This window comes from Diadema setosum, chromosome 15 (assembly GCF_964275005.1).
Source record: "Diadema setosum chromosome 15, eeDiaSeto1, whole genome shotgun sequence".
In the NCBI taxonomy this organism is placed as follows: Eukaryota; Metazoa; Echinodermata; class Echinoidea; order Diadematoida; family Diadematidae; genus Diadema; species Diadema setosum.
The window spans coordinates 3,260,836-3,280,236 of NC_092699.1; the positions used below are offsets into that span (position 1 = coordinate 3,260,836).

A 19,401-nucleotide genomic window follows, 5' to 3' on the forward strand; every position below is an offset into this window, starting at 1 on the left:
TAATTAATGATATGATGAAATGATTTCTAATACTACTTAAGAACCTTAACATAGGTTTAATGATAATTGTAGTGATAATGCTAACAAAAATGAAAAAAAAAAGTCCATAGTACTAGTGAGAACAATAATAGAAATAGTAAAAAAATTAAATTTTAAAAGTAATAATCGTGCAAAACATTTCATAATGATAAACAGAAAAAATAACATTTCGGACAGACCAGAGGGCTTCCATACCATGTGTTTTTGTTTTCTGAAATTGTATCCATTTATTTGTTTATTTACCTAGCTACAACTTATTAGTTAATTTATATTTTTAATCATTTCTTTATTTTCATTTATTTCTATTTATCCATTAATCTATTTCTTTCTTTCTTTCTTTCTTTCTTTCATTCATTCTTTTTTTCTTTCCTTCTTTATTAATTTATCAATATATTCTAATTACTAATTATTTGTTTTTCATTGCATTGCATTTTATTTCTATATCATTGTCATTACTGGGTTTTAACAAACAGTAATAATCTAATAGATATCGGTAGGCCTACCCCTTTTAACCCCAGGCTTCAACCCAAAATGATAAGGAAAAAACAAACAGCACATATCGACAAATATATATGGCAGGGGTGTATCCAGGATTTTTTCTGGGGGGGGGTCGTAATCAAAATTTTTGGACCTTTACCTTTGCGAGGGAGCGGAGCGACCGAGCGGGGGGAGGGTGTGGGAGGGGGGTGTACCCCCTCCCACGGTAGGGAGTTTTTGAATTTTATATTTTAAAATGGGGCCATCTGGTGATTACAAAAGTGACTTTTTCGGCATGGCAATGCGGCTTAGAAATAAGGTATGGCATATTAAAACTAAGTTACGAAATTTACGAGGTTTGACAATTAGAATTTGCTGAAACACCACCTGGTCACTTTTTTTCCTGTTGTATATAGGGTAAAAAGCCCTCAAAAAACAAAAATGTCTTTTACAAAAAGTGGACCTTTTGAAAATTTGGGGGGGGGGGTCGTATGACCCTCCCGACATCCCCGCCTCCCCCCCCCCCCCCCCCTTGCATACACCCATGTAGGGAATGGATAAAAATAAATGAATAAATGAATGAATGAATAGACCGCTAAATAAACAGCTAGATAAACAAATAGGATCAAGGTAGAAATGCTCTTTAAAAGGAAATTAAACAAACTTAGTACCGCCAAAACAGAAGTAAACAACAACAACAACAACAGCAACAGAAAGATCGGATCGACCGGTTAAGCGAAATAGGCCCTACGTTTTTAAGAGTGATATTTTCGCTTGAGTAATTTTCGCGCTAGGAAGAGGAGGGATCCTTTGTTTTTCTTTTTCTTTTCTTTTTTTTTTTACATTCCGCAAAATCAAGACATCAACCATACTGGAACAGATGGCAAGCAAAAATATTTGCTTGCTTTTAATTATCGCGGCAGTTTCTGATTGTGCGAAAATCACTGATCTCCCCATCACTCAATGCGCGAGAATTTCAACACCGCGAAATTTCCACCATTACAATAAGCTGTGTAAACATGACGTCACTTCACGTGTAAACATGGTGGTTCTGCGGATCTCCGCTGAGAGATGAAACACAAATATCACCGGGTTCCAATCGGAATGGAAAACGACCCTGAACTTGTCATTAATGGTATAAACGGTCGATCAGAAAGAACGGATGATCAAAACGTCATGGCAGCAGGAGAGAGCATCGATCACAAGCGGATGAGATACCCGTTTTGTATAGTTTGGACGCCAATTCCCTTATTAACGTAAGTCTCCAGCCCCACCTATTGTGAATTATGTTTGGGCAATTGTGCACTGGGCGGATAGGTCATCATAAATCCCGGGACTTATTTTGTAGTGCGCTCGTGAGCAGTTTGAAATGCCCAGGATCTTGGTGGAATTTAGTGGAAAAAGACACAGCTTTCAGCGTGTTTTCATGCTAGTAACATCAATGGAATGGTACTGCTAAGATAATCAACTGATCGAAGCAAGCCAAGAAATGCTTGTTTTTTTTTTTTTTTTTCAGGCAGTGTTAACCCGTTCATGCCGTTCCTTACGGGAAGCGTGTTTTCTTTAGACGGCACAGATTGGGGACCCTAAAAATCTATTGGGGACCCTATCCCTAAACCTAACCCTAATCCTAATCCTAACCCTAACCATCAAACCCTAACCCTAACCCTAACCATGCTAACCATAAACCCTAACCCAACGTTTTTCCCATGTAGGCATAGGTTTAACACGCGCCATGCCCCAATCTGCAATGATCTGTGCCGTCTTAAAAAAAAAAAAAAAAACGCTTACGGGAACCTGCTATCCCGCGGGAGCAACTGATACATTGTATATGGGAACCTTGTATACCCAGAGCTACCAAGTCTCACGCATTCTGCGTGAGATTTAGGGTCTGTCTCACGATCTCACGCATGGCACCCATTTTTCGCACGCACTGGGTGAAGTCTGCAACTTGGGCCACAAATAAGGAGCATAGCTCAAAGGATTAAAGTGATAGTTGCAATTGAAGGTATATTTCCCTTTTGTCTTTCAAAATAAGTAGAAAATAGTTACTTAAGTATGCACCAGATCGCATCATTAAGAGCTAATAATAAAAAAAAAAAAGCTCCCTACCATGGGAGGGGGGACACCCCTAATTCACGCGCGAGCGCCTAGACGCCGAGTCATGAAAATCTCACTCATACAAATTTTTTGAACTTGGCATCACTGTATACCAGGTTCCCAAGATCAAGACAAGAGTGCCTGCTTTCGTGGCCAAAATTCATGCTTCTTTGTGTTATAAAGTCCCCCAAAATGGGTTTGATAAAAAGATTAGAGTTTATTCTATCAGCACTTGTTCTCTTCCTGTGGGAAGAATTCATATATCACAGTATTTTTTACCTTTGTTCTGATTTAGTTTGCCCTTGCTCTGCTACAAAACTCATATGAACATGTACATTAGCGATCAGAGAGCTGATCACAGTAGATATCTGCGTTCACTGACCCCAGTCGCATTCTGGTGCATTTGTGTAGAACAAAAGAGTCTGTGAGCCCATCAGCGCACGCTCTATTCATACATCACACCCGATCGATTAAATTTCTATTGTTCAAGGGCACATGTAGTTGACCGTGGGGAAGGGGATGCATGCACCGCTTGACTCTTTCGCACAGGTACAGCCGGTGGATTACCAACCTGTCCGTTCTCTGTCGATGAGCAAAAAGAATCTCGTTTGGGGACATTGAAGGTATTTAGAGAATTGCGGAAGGAATGGGTTAAGTTGTCTAGTTTATTTGTCAAAATAAGAAATAATTTGTTTAAATCCCAATATCATGTTCTGGCAAATTCAGGGCGACAGGGGCAAGCACTGTATAGTAGGAGGCCTACACCACAATGATACAAGACGTTTCTAGGGCATGAGTATGATGTTGTCTGTACTTAGTGCAGTCATTGCAAAAATAACTTGGTGAAAAATGTGTAATTGCATGTTACATTGCCATTGTTTGGGTTTTAATAATTTTTGTAGGAGATAACCCTGGCACGGGCGCTGTGACTCAGTACGTGTTGGGGTCGCTGGTGTGGTTATGTAGGAGATATAAAGTTAGTGTTAATTTCTCACTCCACAAAGGTATTCAAAGATAGACACTTTTTCAACCTTGTGTAGAGATACCAAGAAGAAGTGTCAAAATATCTAATCATTAAATTTCAAGGTGGTAAATATAGTTATAGCTTCTGTAGGATCTTCTTTGCATTTCTGTTGTCATTTTTTTTTTTCATATTGTATATCGTAATATGTGATTTCTCCTGTTTCAGATGGTTGTTTCCATTCGTTGGTCACATGGGAATAGCCACATCCAATGGCATTATCCGGGACTTTGCTGGCCCCTACTATGTATCAGTAAGTACACATGTGTAGAGACCCCACCCCTCTTAACTTTTCTTCCTACATGGTTTGAGGTGATTGCATACAAGTGTTGAAATTCAAATCATATCCATATGTACAATGCCTTCCCTTCATAACAAACACAGTTACAATTTTGTATAATGAAATTCCTGTTACAGCTGAAGTAAAGATTCAGGTTACAAAACTTTTAAACCTAAATTTATCTTTATATACGTTGTTCGTTCTGTTATAACAAAATTCAATGTAATTAAGGAAAACTGTTGGTCCTGAGGACTTTGTTATGATGAGAGTCACCTAGGTATAAAAATAGTTATAAACCTGCATGCTTCGATACCGTCTGAATTATAGTTGAATGTGTAATACATCAATAGTTGGTCTGCACTTAATGTTGAAATCATGTGATTCTCTTCAACTGCATACATGTATTTAGCACATGTTAAAAAAGCATTCTATACACTTAAACCCAACTCCCCTGCCCCCCTTCCCTCCCAAGGTTGTGAATTCCTCGGATAGACTTGTCTGTAATTGGTAGCTAGCATGTCCACACATAAAGAATATAATGATGGTTTAATACTGTATTTTTATGTGCCAAATATTTTGTGAATTTTCCGAGTCGGGTGCTCATCCCAAATTTGAAAATGTTTATTTATAAAATTAAGTTATATGAAAATATCAACTCTTATCTGTCATGAATGTCATTATGTGGCGTACAAGTACACATGTATATATTTTCTATTCAGTTTACTTTACTCCACAATTACGAATTTATCCACTGGCAAACTGGTCAGGAAGTCCTGAATTGAGAAAAAACAGACTCACTATTACATGGCGTACTTCCTGTAAAAGTGGAAATTTTCACGGTGTTGAAATATTTGTGCATTTCGCACAACCAGAAACCAGCGCGAAAATAAAAGCACACGAATGTTTTTGCTTGCCGTAAATTGTATGTTCTAGTAGTTGATATCTTGATTCTGCGGAATCAAAAACACGTGAAACTCTTCTTACCGCGCTGAGTGCGAAAATTGGTCTCACAAAAATATCCACTTTTACAGTGTACAGTATGGTTCACATTTCTTATGAAGCACTACATACCAGATGTGTAGAACTACCTGGATGTAAGTTGATCTTACACCTGACTCATTTAATCAGGCAAATTTCAACAATTATTGTAAAGATTGATTACCATTCAGCATTTCAGTGAAGTGTCACAGTATGATGATGTGCCATTAGATATCTTGTCAATGTGCTCTTTATTATAAGGCTTATGTACATGTACATTGTATGATTACATAATTTTACTGAAATAACATTTCTTTCAACCAAATTTCTTCTAGAGTTGCTGACAATGTATGATTGATATGTTGCATCCTAACAAGATGTATATGGTGTGCTTGCAAATTTTACAATTTTCCTTTCTTTTTTGATATCTTAAACCAATTTTTTTGTGGAGTATCTGACAGCAAATGACCAGTAAGTAGATGTTGTGATCGTTATACTTCATCTCTGTCATGTCATATCTCTCTCCACGTACAGGAAGATGACATGGCCTTTGGTAGACCCACCCGTTACTGGGTGCTGGATGCTGGTGATGCTAAACCAGGCTCCTGGGATATGTCTGTTCATGAAGCTTCTGAAGAATATAAAACCAGAATGGTAAACTATCCTCTCTTTCTCTATTAAACTACATGACTGCATCAGCAGCAACTTGTAGAACAAAATGGTTAAATGTTAAATGTCATAGTTTACTTTGATTATTGATTTTTGTACTCCTTGTGGTTTTAGATTCAAGGAAAGCAATTGTATGCCTAACGTGAGATTCTTTTACAGTCTGAGTAGAGCTCACAACTTTTTTTTTTTCTCCTTTGACCCGTGGCATGTGCATTCTTCTCAAAGATAACATAGAATGGTGTCCAATCCAGTCTGCTCCAGGTGAATGTCTAGATTGATCTTCACTGCCCCACTGTAGACTCTGATGGCTGCTCAAGCCATGTCCCATCAGAGTCTGCCTAGTGTCTCTAGCTACCAGTTGTTTGCTGTACAAGTCCAGCACATCCATTACCGAGGAACCCCGTTGTAATGAGATCTCTGGGTGTGCCAATCTTTATACCTCATCACAACTGACAGACTCTACCTTGTTGTAAAGTTTATGAGAAAAAGAGATGAGCTGAATACACAAGAAAATTGGAACCACCGAATTCATCTCGTTCAAAGTGGTGCCTCATTGTAAGCAAACTGGATATAATGGGGTTACCCTGTATTACTTATTGTTCACTTTGTGCATTCAGTTGTCGGGATGGGGTAATTAGTCTTGTGCATACCCCTGACCCCAAGGACTATTTGCTCATAAACTCAACCCTAGTAGAGCTTTTTCTAACATGGCATCCACAGTTGGATACATTTGAAATTAAATGTTTGTTATAAAATTTGGTGAAGCAAGTTTCATAGGTGCAACTTTCCGATTGTTTACCCAAAAATGTTTTCTTTGGTTTTTTTTTTTTTAATGTCTTTGAGTGTATGTTTCTCACTCGGGGCCATTATGTTGGTTTTTCGTTTTTGTGTTTTTGTTGGCAGCCCTGAGACTAGTGTAAGTAATTTATTATTTATGTAGTTATAATCAGTGCTCTGGATCATTTTCTCTCGCTCCCCTGTGAAGCATCATCTGTGCTGTGACAACTGCCACTCTCACGTTGCCATGGCACTGAACCTCATGAACTACAAGAACAGCGCCTCCTGGAACATGGTCAAACTAGCATTTTATACATTCATCTTTGGGAAATATGTTGGGTGAGTACACTTTTACTCCTTTGTCTTCATTCTCGACATCATTTCACATTTTTGGAAAACTTTACATGCTCTTTACGTTGGTATGACACGAGAGATTTCTCACAAACTACTAGATCTCTAAAGATTATTCCATCAATTTCTAAAAAAAAATGTATCTTGCTATTACATATTGTCCATATTAAGTTTATATGATTTTCACAATCTATGATGCACTTCAGAATTGAGGGAAATCCAGGGAAACCAGGGACCTATACTGAATAGCAGGGAATAGCTGTTGTGACTCAGTATATAAAACCAGTACCTCCCTTGAAAGGACATAGCATTCTGGTCCTTCCACTGTCTGAAAATCCTGAACATGGTGGAGTAAGAAAGCGGTTCTTTGGTGAATAATAGTTCTGTAAACATTTGTAAACTTGCATCTAAACTATCCATCTTTTGTTAATGAATCTTCAGATTATTTGTGAGTCTACAAATGAAAACATTGTGTGGGCAAGAGAGAGAGAGAGAGAGAGAGAGAGGGAGGGAGGTCAAGGGAGAGGGGAGAAAAAGTTCTACTTTATGATATTTCCACTGACAAACTTTTTAAAAAGATTCTGTCCATTTTTTTTTCATTTCATTTCATTCTTTTCATTCTTTCTTTCTTTTCGGCAAACATAACACGAAATGAATCAGAAAATATAACATAGGCATGTACTCGACTTTACATGGTAGATAATGGTCAACAAATACAAAATTGTACATGCATACCGGGAAAATACAAAGTTATGTCTGGAGAAAAAAAAGAAAGAATTGAGAGGCCCACTGAAAAGCATGCTTGTAAATTGTGAACCACTCAAAGGATTCTTGTGAACATATTTGTTCACAAAGACAGGACAGAACAAGACAGGAGAATTCGTATGTCTTGTCCTGCTGAATTGAGTGAGTTGTGCCACAAACATGCTCATTATTGTTAAAAAGGAAAAGAAAATGTTTTCTAGGAAAATCTCATTAAGAAAAATCTCAGTGTATCAGAGTTTGTTTGAATGAGGCTATATGTACCATATTTCTTCTACATCATTTCTTGTACAGTGTTTATATTTACAGCATTTCTTCGTAGGGGAAATTGACCCTTACACCACAGATCAGTTTCAATGCAGTAGAATAGGTGGATACAGTGTATTAAAAAATGTCTGATGATCATAAAATTGATGTGCTGCATTTTTAACAATAAATCTATTTTTCTCACCCATTATCTTCCACAGACTTGCTGGTGTTTTGAAAACATGGCTGCCCAGCGTGATACTTTATGGCACATTAATTACTGTCTTGGTGGTTTTTATGTGATTGCTCTCATAAATGATAATTGAATTTCCTCATTGCTTGGCTTTTTTTATACCATTTGTGAGGGACCACTTTTCAAAAATGCCCATGAGTCTCTTGACCCAGATAATCAAGGTTAGTTTAAACAGTTTTTCTTGATTGTTGTTTTTATTTTGTAGGAATTTGTTGATGTTGTTGTTGCTGCTGCTGCTGTTGTTTTTCCGGGGGGGGGGGGGGGGGGGGGGGGGGGCAGTGTGGAGGATGGGTTGGTGAACATCTGTATCAGTATCACCAGTTATTTAATGACATGGTAAAGCATATCGTCGCTGGGGTGACAAGACCTTGTATCTGCAATTTTGGTGAAAATGACTTTTTTTGTTTAATGGTCGAATAATGGAGTAAGAGATGTCCTGTCCAAATCCCAACTGTCTTACTCCAAAAATGAAGCCACCACGACATGTCAAAGGAAAGGCTATCCCATTCACAACAGTGCTTTGGATCCCATGTTTTTTGGCTCTCCTGAACATTTGACATTTTGTAGATACGAGGTATCGTCGCCCAAGCGACGATATATGACATTTGACCTGTTGTGGTCACTGCTGGTAAGTTGGTATTCAAGTGGGCATTGGGCAAAAAGTGAAAGATTTTGCAACAAGTGAATGATGATCTCTCTAATGTAGTCTCCTAGACTGTCTGCTGTAGATGCCTATTTGGAGCTAAAATTCCACTATATGCTCAATTTGACATACTAATAGATAAATCCCCCAAATCAAATGATTAGAATGTTATACCATCGACTTTTGAAGTTACACATTTTCACCAAACAGTTATATTTGTCACATATTAGGCAAAATTAGTGTCTCATTAATCTGGACAAAAAATTCTTATTTCATATTTATGAGAGAAAGAAAAGTGAAATCTAGAATAGACAGTCTCCTTTGGATGATTATGTATTTATTACTTATTATTATTTTTTTTATTTATCTATTTTTTTTTTTGCAAAGGTTAAGTTCTTCAGCTGTGAAGAATTTTACAAGGTAAGGGTTTGTAGTTGCTAGCTTTGATATCAACCACAAACCTAATCTTGAGGTATTATATGTCTTGTGTCGCCCTGCAGTGAACTAATTTGTGAGCATTGACAGCATTGCCTCAAATAGTTTGTCTGATATTTCTGTTTGTTGAAGATATACAAAAGTTTAAGATTCAGTAGCTTTCTTTTTATTCTATGTGCAATTTTCTAAGAAGATTTCTTCGATTTAGTTTGTTAGATTTTGCTCTCTCACACATTAAGCATCAAGCAGCATTTCGCTTAAATGTGGTGTACATTGTATGCATGTTTACTTGCAGAATGTATGAGCTTAAAGCTGTCTCTAGTTACATAGAACCATTAATTGAATAAAACCACATGTTCATTTACTTATACGTGTTGCTTGGAAGGATTGCTACTGTTGATCTGAAGGTATCATAATTATATAGTACAACACTGACATTTTGCACTTAGCAAGCCATCCACGATTTAACAAGGTACATTCCTCCTGAGGGTCCTGTATAATTCTGTTGTCATTAAACATATTGTGTGTACTTTAGTCATGCATTTCATATCAATTATGATTGGCATAATATTTTTTGTATAGTATTGAGTGTGTATTCAGTCCTTAATAAGTATCAAACTTTACCTAAAACAATTCATTATGACTTTGATTTTTTTTCTTTTACCTTTTATGTTTATCATCAGCTTATTCACTGGTTGTACGTGTACATTATTGGCATATTAATATTCATGAGAGGAGTATAATGGTTGTTCAACAGAGCCTCTATGCCCAACCTATTCTGTTTCATAAACCATTGCTATGATCTGTCTTTCTTTGTAGGAATTGTATCCTTCATTTGATGCACAATTAGGTCATGAATTGATGATTGTGCAGTTGTACAATGTAGAATTGTAAAATGGATGCAAATCTGTTATTTCTGCTTTTGAATAATGCTTCATTTCTTCAACTGGAAATCTTATTCACAGACGAAATAAAGTTAGTGATACACATGTAGTGTACATTTATCTGAAATTACCTGTATGTCATATATTTATGTATATTTATGTTCCATGACCCTCAATAGAAAAATTTTAAAAAAAAGACATGTAATGACAGCAGTTATGTGACCCATTGTTATAGTAAGCATCTTTACAGTGTAGTACCTGTATTTGTATATTTATTAGTGCCATTGACTTAATACCGCCAAGGTGGATTATTTTGTGTAACTAAATTAAAAACACATTATTGTGAAGAGGTGGTTTAACATGGTCACAATGATGCATATGATGTACAAATAATCGAAGGACTCTCACCTGTTGTTAGGGCACTAATCTCCATGTGTGCAACAACTACATGTATGGGCAAAGTGAGCCCATGCTGAGTGCATCCCTTTTCCTGGGGCTTGCCTTTTTCTTGTTGATAGATTTTGTCTTGTGTAGCAGCCTTTTACTAACAATGGCTTCTCTTACAATTACGTGTACTAGAGTAAGATGGCCTTTGGGAGAGGCTAATAATATGCAAAGGAAGTATCAGAGTTTTGAAGGAGAAACTTAATCCAGTGTGCTCAGAATGTTGGGTTTTTTTTTTTTCACTCAAACGCTTGAATGTCGCGGTCAACTTTTAATATGTGAAATATGTTGATACAGTCTTGTTCACATTGTTTCATTGCAGAAGTTGATAACCAATTTTGATGATTTTAAGCAAAGTATTACCACAGAGCAAAGAAAACATACAAGGAAAAAAAGTATAAAATATTAGTCTGATTAGTCGATCCGTTCGGGGAAAAAAAAAAGAGTAATTTAAATCTGTTAGTTGTTTCTCCTCAGGTGAAATTGTTTGAAGATTGTAATGTTTAAAATGGGATGGAAGGCTACAGACCCTGCAACGCAAAGATCCGTCATCCACTAAACTTGCACCTAATATCAAGTGGTCACTCAACTGCTGCAGCAGCAACTCTTATTAATGCCACGTCTCTGATCTAGACTTTACAAATCATTGATAACAATAGAATTATTGGGATGCAAATATGGTATGATGCAGTGTTTTGTAGAATTTTGCTCATTGTGAAGCCACTAGTGTCTTGCACTTACAGTCATTGTAATCAGTAGTGGACACCAATTTGAGGTAAATATCTGCCACAAATGTAATGTACAGGAAATATATATTTGTAATAGAACTTTTGATAACCACTTCATATGCATATAACTAGTGTAGATAGGTTAGTGCTAAGACAGACTGAACAATCTTCTGGAAGCAGAACAGTGTATTCTTTGGAACCAAGAAATATCTACCTTCCAAGTGCAGCGTATGGCAATCTTAGATTCCGTTCTAATACATGCATGTATTTCAGGAGTCGTGGTAATGGCTATTGATATTCTCTTAGTTTGTTTGGATGTCCATATATGCAGTGACATAAGGCATGAATGAAAAATCAATTTCCATGATGTACTTTGTATTTTTTCTTTCTTTTTTAAAGACAATAATTCTCTTTCACAACAAAGAGATACCACTACTGATCCAAAAGTCGCATATCCACTGTAATGTTATTTTTTGATTTCCATTTTGAGAGATTGTTCTCTGGGAGAATTCTAAAATGTCAGGCTGGAGGGACTACTTGGATTGACAATTATTAAATCAGAACTCTTGACAAAATTGCCGTTAATTGTAGTTTCCTTGATTAAATCAGAACTCTTGACAAAATTGTCGTTAATTGTAGTTTTCTTGATTCACATATTTTGGTTACAATGGAGAGGAATGATTACAGTGAATGTATGAAGGTTGACATACATGTGTTGCGTGTCTGCTGTGCTTGTTGATAGATACTTCTGTGTCATGCTTTTGCAGTGTCGTTATTAGGTTTGTTCGGAGTTGTGGACGGGTGGTGGTGGGGGTGGTTGCTGGGCATGGGTGTGCGTGGCGCGCGGTGGTGGTGGTGGGGTGTGTGCTGTTCCTGTTATGGGTGTGTCCGCGGTTGCGTGGAGGGTTTGTGCTGTGCGTCCGCTCATGGCCGCCACCAGGGAGGATTCCGCCCGACCATCTATTCTATTCTATTCTATTCTATTCTATTCTATTCTATTCTATTCTATTGTTGTATCTAATGGGGACCTATCTATTGATAATTTTCCCCACAATGTGCGTATTCTTTGTACATGTATAAATTCATGAGTTGTTTATGAGGATGGGTGGTATGTGAAGTGAAATGAGGGATGTAGCGATATATATTGGTTTCATTAATTCGTAACAATTTAAATTGTTTTTTTTTTTTGATATACATGTGGGTTCATGAATTTATAGTACATGTATTGTATAATGATATATAAGCTGCCGAGACTCTCCGGCCCAGTATGGGTTCATATTATATACGTGAGTATATAAATGCGCAATGATATACTGGTATTATATCATTACGCATGTTATATAAATTCGTAATGATGTATATGTGTGGTTTGTATTTTATAAATGCGTAATAATATAAGGGGGTTGCATCTCTTTTATTGACTTTGGGTGTTCTGCATGAATGATTCCCAAGTAGTCTAGTCTTTTGTTGCCAGCCGTTTTCTCTAAAATCTAGAGGACAAAGTCCAAAACAACAACCTCATTATGTTGGATGATGTAAAAAAAAAAAAAAAAAAAAAAAGACTTGTGCGTTGAGAACAACTAACCGTCTATAAAGTGTAGTCCTGATCAAGTGCCCACAATGTAGCTACAAGTACAAAATAAAAAAAAAAAAAAAACTCCCTCAAAACCACAACCCTACAGTCAAAAGCTGCTGAGCTATAGAAACCCACGACAGCAACTGCAACGACAACCACAATCCCAGAGTTCCACTGATTCTGTATACAACAGGTTGTGAATAGTGATGACAGTTTTCAATACACCTGTTGATAGACCTTAATCGTCGCTGAAAAGGGATTCTGTATTCTTCCAGTGTGGTCGATCCGGGTTGAAGTTCAAATGACTGGAGAATACGGATAAAGCAAGCCGGGTTTTCTATACGGATTGCGTAAGAACACCACGGTGTAGTGTCGACTGTCGAGCGGCTTGGTGCCTATACGATTGCTATACAAGTACCTTTTGTAGCAAAATGCTTATAGAACAAGTTCACCTTCATAGACATGTGGTTGAGTGAATGCAGCAATATTAGTTGAACACATCATTGAAAGTTTGTGGAAAATCCGTCCAAAAATTATGAATTTTTTGAAGTTTTTGTGCAGTCACCGCTGGATGAGAAGACTACTGCAGCGTATGATGTCATATGAGTGCAACAATATAAGTAAAAAATATAAAGAGAATTTCACAAAATTTCATCTTTTGAAAAAAGTACACATTCCCTTGACTCGTTACTGACATATCTTATGGGTAATATTATTTCCCCTGCCTTTGGAAAGAGGCAAGTCAAGTGCTCTTTTATTATGCGACAAAAATGAAAATATGTTGAATTTTCTTTACATTTTCTTTATGCCCCACCTATGAACTCTCACTGATAATCATTCCCGGTAGAACATGTAGCTGAAATGTCGCCCTCTTTTGGTTACTTCTGTAATGCCTGTACTACATCGTAACCAATATTTCCTTACAAGCATGAAGAGCCCGACAATTCCTGTATACATTAGGCTACCACAATGTATGCTGCAGGAATACTTAGCCGCTTTTGAATGCGCGAATTTATTGAAATTACTGCCTGAAAGAACAATCGCCCCATTTTTATTTCTCACACGGCATAGGGGAAAACAATGTAGTGACTATAAAATTTGAGCGTTTGGAGCTAAAAATTGTGCTGGGCCCAGGCGTTCTGACCCTATGCATAATGATACCATACACGCCGCAATATGCGAAAAGTATAGCATGCTCCAGTTTTATTCATTGGGTTTATTTCTTGATAACAGTTGCCGCCTTTGTCTTTAGATTGATGAGGCCCACTTCGATTAGTTCTTGAGCATAATATTGTATTTGCGTAGGCCTATCTTATATCCTTACAAAATGCATGTTCCTTTTTAAGAAATTGGCAAACGGGTACTATTTTTCTTTTTCGCTTGTAGGCCTAATCTCCGTTTTAATTTTTATGACAATGTTTTAACATGACATGTTTATGATTTTTTTCCAATGTAGTCATGTATACTGGATACTTCGAATTCCCATTAACCCCTGCCATGAATAGTTGCATTTTTAATCTCAACCCAAAACAGAGCAACTAAGAAGACTACTGGCAACACACGCTATGGTTGTAATGCTCACTTTTTTCCATTTGCATATTCATATTGTCCATTCAAGAAGGTATCATTTTGTACTTTATGACAGAGACCGTACGTCAAAATCTTCAAAAATGGACTTATCGGTTTTTGGAAACAAACTCTTCATATATATATATATATATATATATATATATATATATATATATACTTTTATACATTTTATATCAGTTGTCAATAAACAATACAAAACGAAGGAAATAAATTTCTTGGGACCGGAGAAATTATTGTGTTATATCAGGTATTTTGTTATATCAGATCTCTATATCGAGTTTCCACTGTAAGGTCCTTGAATAACTCCAGCGTCTGTTACGCTTCTTTTTTATTAAATCACCAAAAAAAAAAACAACAACAACAACAACAACAACCAACTACCGTGTATAGATATTGACATAGTAATTGGCTGATTTTGCGCTTGTTTTCACATCAGGATTCTGTACTCAACTCTTATGAACACATCCATCCTGAGTCGTTGATATTCGCAATTTAAAAGTTGATAGATTATGTCCAAAGTTACGTCACGTCACAGCGTGATGCTGGGAAGGGCCTCCAAAATATCCTTCACGTGTCGTCTGCCATATCAGTCCCTGTCACCAGGGCTATCAGTTGGATGGCAGCTGAAATAACTCCAGAGGGGGTAAAAGATGATTTTTAATGAATGAATTGGACACGAAGATGAAGAGATGATGTGGAAATCAAAACTTGTGGACTGAGAAGAAAACGGAGGAGGTAAGAAAAGGACATACGAATTGGAGAGAGTTAACTGCAAAAGTAAGTAAAAAAAGTTGTTTTTCTTTGTCTTTTTTTTTTTTTTTTTGCAGTTGTACCGTTTTCTGCCTGTGGGTGTGGTTGCACAGAGAGTGTAATAACAAAAACAACAAAAATGATAATGATAATGAATTGCTAATTATATTTTTACTAGTACCCTGGATGCTAACGATTTCAATGAAAATATCATCATGATCATAGATGATGAAATACTAATGACAGTAACATAACTTGGAACGAAAGGTTCAAGACAGAGGAATTTAACAAGAACAATTTATATGAAACACGAGGAGAAGAGAGAATGAAAGAAGAGAACTGATAAGAAGAGAAGATGCTAAAAGAAAAGTTCCGCTCTAATGATTCCCTTTAACTTCGCCGGCAAATTGAAGTCCAGTGCTCGAATTATGCCTCCAAATCAATATTTATTTTCGGGAGCTCGATACTTCCTACTACCTGCGGGGTATTCAGCTAAACCCATATCCCGATAATGCAATTGAATTAAGTCGAGCAGAAAGTAGAGCGCTTGTCAAGTTCAAACAGCGTCTTGTGTGGCACACTTTTTCGGGGATAATCAGGACACGGCCTGGCTGTACAGCCTAAAGTGATTTTTTGTTTGTTTCTTATTCTGCCCCACCCCATTCTCTCTCCCTCTCTCTCACACACACAAACACGCACGCACGCACACACACACACACACACACGCACACACGCCCCTCTTTTCATAAGTGATGCACGTATATTGTACATTCATAAATCTTGCTCACTCGTTGCAGCTCGCTACAACTCGTAATACAGTCGTATCACTCGTAACAAGCTGGCGATGGACTCTTTATACATCGTATAACTGCCCACCTTGAAGTATATATCTGAGTGTTACGAGATTCCACAGGTGGAGTACGAGCAGTACGACTGTGCATTTCCCACGATTGATCACGCGAAATTCGTACAAAGCTCTTTACGAGATCTTGATAACTCTTAGGGAGGGAGGTACAAATCGTGCATTGGTATTCGCAACTGATAATAAACTCGGAGTGAGTCGTATCGCTCTCGGTTCACTCGTGCAGTTATCGTAGTAAACTCCATGTTGCGTCGCAGATCACTCGAGTCTCAAGCAAACCGCATAAAATACGTGTTTCAACGCGAGTTAAAGCTCGCGCTAACTTGCCATACTCGAGACTATACAACTCGGCCAAGTGGGAACTCTGACCAAAACGTTTTTTGTTCAATGCCTGATTTTTAATGAAAAGTGTAAAATTCTATTCCTTTACATGACATCTAGAAAATCTAAAACATGGCTAGAATTCAGGACTGCGCGGAGTTATAATTATAATATATATATATATATATATATATATATATGTATATATAGATATATATGTATGTATTTGAAAATTCTATACTTTTTTTAATCTAAAGCGAAATTTCAATGTAACTTCTACGTTTTTCTCTTCGTTCAATTCAGCTTAAAAGATGGAGTGACCTTTCCCTGTATTTTATAAACACATTTTTGCAATGATTGATTTACCCTCTGAAACAACCAGCAACGTGTACGACTGTATACTTACAGGGGCCACGACATGAATTATCAGGGGAAAACCGGACATAACGCAATGCCAGTATGTCATTGGTTCTAGTCATAGATAAACCGTCAAGGGTAACCTGCATGGAGGAGGTGGGGGGGGGGGGGTCCCCCACTCCAGTCTGAAGTAGTAACAGAAAGAGACGAGAATAGAATAGAATGCCTTGTCTGATGTGCAACGCATTGTCTGACTGTTACAAAACAATAGCTGTAACTATCAACATTTCAAAGACACTGTGGCGGTTTGTTACTTCAGTGACAATGTGTGGTGCCCATGAAATGCATGTGTCTGTTATTATTAAGTCCTTTTGTATCAATTCCTTTTTTTTTTAAATCAAGACATTTTACTTTTTTTTTTTTTTTTTTTTTTTTTTTTTACTTGTATGTGTCCTATTTTTCTTCTCTTTATCCCTCCTTCTGCAGATGACTCTGACTCTTTGACTATATAGGAATGTCATGAGAAATGGATTGGTCATCATCTTTTGTCCAGGAAGAAGAGGTGGTGCGATGAACCGGACGGCTTTGTCCCCCTGACCCATGGGATGGTGAAAGAATCCAATCCAGCTGACCGGTAGGAGTGAGTGTGCGGAACGAACTGATTACGCCGAGCTTAATTAATAACACATATCCAGCACACTGGAGGATGTGGAACCGCCGATGGTGCTTCCAACGTGAAAGTTCGTTCCCTGTGGATCGCCCAAACTGACGTGAAAATTCGTTCTTTTAATTCTTTATTTTTTGAACCGATGTGAATTGGTGTCATGTTGAGACATTCTTCCTTGTTGTTCATTCGAGCCGACATGAAATTCGGTCCTTTCTGGGAACACTTGACCCTATGTGAAATTCGGTTACATTTCGTTTCGGAGGAGGTTCGTTAATCCGTAAATGAAGTAGATTTGGTGTTTTTTTTTTTATTCTGAAAGTTCTTTAATCAGAAGTTGAACTGAGGTTCGTAATACGGTTATTTCGAAGGTTCGTGAATCCTAAAATGAAAACCACAATTCCGGTATTCTGGAATTTCGTTATTTCCAAAAGCATATGAAAAGGAAGTAAGGTTCGCAGTTCCGAAGTTTCGTCAGTTCTCGCCTTTATTTCGTTTTCTAATTAACAAACCTTATTTCATTTTCGGACAAACGAACCTTTTGCCACTTTCGGATTAACGAACCTTCGGCATAACGAACCTTTTGAATGGCGTCACAAATGTTTGGGGTAACTAACATCTAATAGGTCGTGTGTATTTGTGTGTTTCGGAATAACGAACATTCGGAATGCTAAATTAACCTTCGGAATAACGAACTTTTGGAATAGAGAACATCACCCGTGAGATTCATTCCTTGTTGATCGATGAGTAAGTCGGTCCTTGTATTACACTTGAAACCAATGCATTCCTTTCCTTATTGATCTTGGGATCTAAGGTGAAACTCGTTCCTGTAGTGGATCACTCAAACTGTAATGGGCGGCCCCTAGCTCCATCCTGTCACGATGGCTAAGCTGTGAGCACTGGAGTTTTTAAAACTTCTTTATCTATTCTATAAAATCAAATCTATTTTAAGATTGCATATGCAGTGGTGGAGGGAGGGGCGAAAGCAGTAAAAAAAAAGAAAAGAAAAAGAAACATCAGATTCACACTGTTGATACTGACTAAAAATAAAGAAACAAGTAAACAAATTCAAGATAGACAAACCCGAAATATAAATTGCAACTTCATAAAGTGACAAAGTAGAATGGAAAGATGTTCGTGAAACAGAAAGATTAGTTTCGTACGATCAATAGTTTCAATTTCATTTCATTTTCACTATTGCTTGCAGTCTTATCGGTGCTCTAGTTGCTATTGTTGTACTTATTTATGTTTTGTTGGTGTCATTGTCATTACATTACCTGTCATTATTACTGTCATTATCACTTTCATTAACAACATCATCATTTTCAGTTGTTCTGGTTATAGAGATAACTGTGAATCATAATTGTGGTTAAGCTCTTACATCTATCAAGCCAGTGATTTTCTTCATCATCTTTATCATTAAAATCCATGCTTTTCAAGAAATGTCTGTGTCACTTTTCAATTTTTACTGCCCGGAGTTTGTTCAGATACACGTCTAGCACATCTTCTGAGTTTTGCTTTTAATGAATTTACGGTTTTTTTTTGCCAAAGACAACATAGTCAATTTTGATTGAATATGAAAGAAGAAAAGGAGGGAAATCCTCAAATATTCAATAAGATACACTATACACTTGCTATCCAATTGACAGTGATTGAGGCCTTCAGTATGTGGCTTGATGACATACATTTATTGATGGAAATCACATCCAGAAGGAACTAGGTAGTCTTCACATTTACCAAAGTACCCGATTAACAACCACAAGCTAAATGTAATTTGGTGTCTTGAGCAAACCGATGGATTTTGTAACTCGCAGGAAGATTTCCGATCAAGAGTCTCAGAAGGAAAATTAGATTATCCTAATTTCCCAGGGTCTGGACCACGGACGCGTGGACCGCAGGGCCGAAGGTTGAAAATAATATCGTTTCCCGTCTCATCGTATCTCACGATGACACGCCAAAATCGTTTTGCGTTGGCATAGCAACGGGGCTTTGTACAGAACGATGCTGGTTTTGTGTAAGATGCTCCTACTGTATCCTGACGGGTGAAAGAGAAGCTTTCAAATAGACAATGCATTATTTAGGAAGGTCGTGTTCATAAAATGTGGCGATGAAAACTCGTAGTCGATTAAGTACAGACCTAAGTGAGACTCTGTCAGCAAACGAGAATATCATTAGGTGGATTAACTTGAACCTG

General features: G+C 37.3%; 1 protein-coding gene across 1 annotated transcript; it reads left to right on the top strand.

The window, feature by feature from the left end:
- The first annotated feature begins 1,574 nt into the window (after positions 1 to 1,574).
- On the top strand, positions 1,575 to 8,197 carry LOC140239015 (transmembrane protein 222-like). The gene is made up of 5 exons (XM_072318912.1): positions 1,575 to 1,772; positions 3,806 to 3,890; positions 5,430 to 5,549; positions 6,550 to 6,680; positions 7,922 to 8,197. Exons 1-5 carry the CDS (start codon positions 1,588 to 1,590, stop codon positions 8,001 to 8,003), a joined length of 603 nt encoding a protein of 200 aa, XP_072175013.1. The 5' UTR covers positions 1,575 to 1,587; the 3' UTR covers positions 8,004 to 8,197.
- The last annotated feature ends 11,204 nt before the right edge of the window (positions 8,198 to 19,401 follow it).

Bases quoted from the DNA above. Each gene is read 5' to 3' on its own strand.
- LOC140239015 (XM_072318912.1), top strand. From the start codon at position 1,588: ATGAAACACAAATATCACCGGGTTCCAATCGGAATGGAAAACGACCCT. The intron at 1,773-3,805 runs GTAAGTCTCCAG...CTCCTGTTTCAG, and splicing joins ACGCCAATTCCCTTATTAAC to ATGGTTGTTTCCATTCGTTG. The intron at 5,550-6,549 runs GTAAACTATCCT...TCCCCTGTGAAG, and splicing joins AAGAATATAAAACCAGAATG to CATCATCTGTGCTGTGACAA.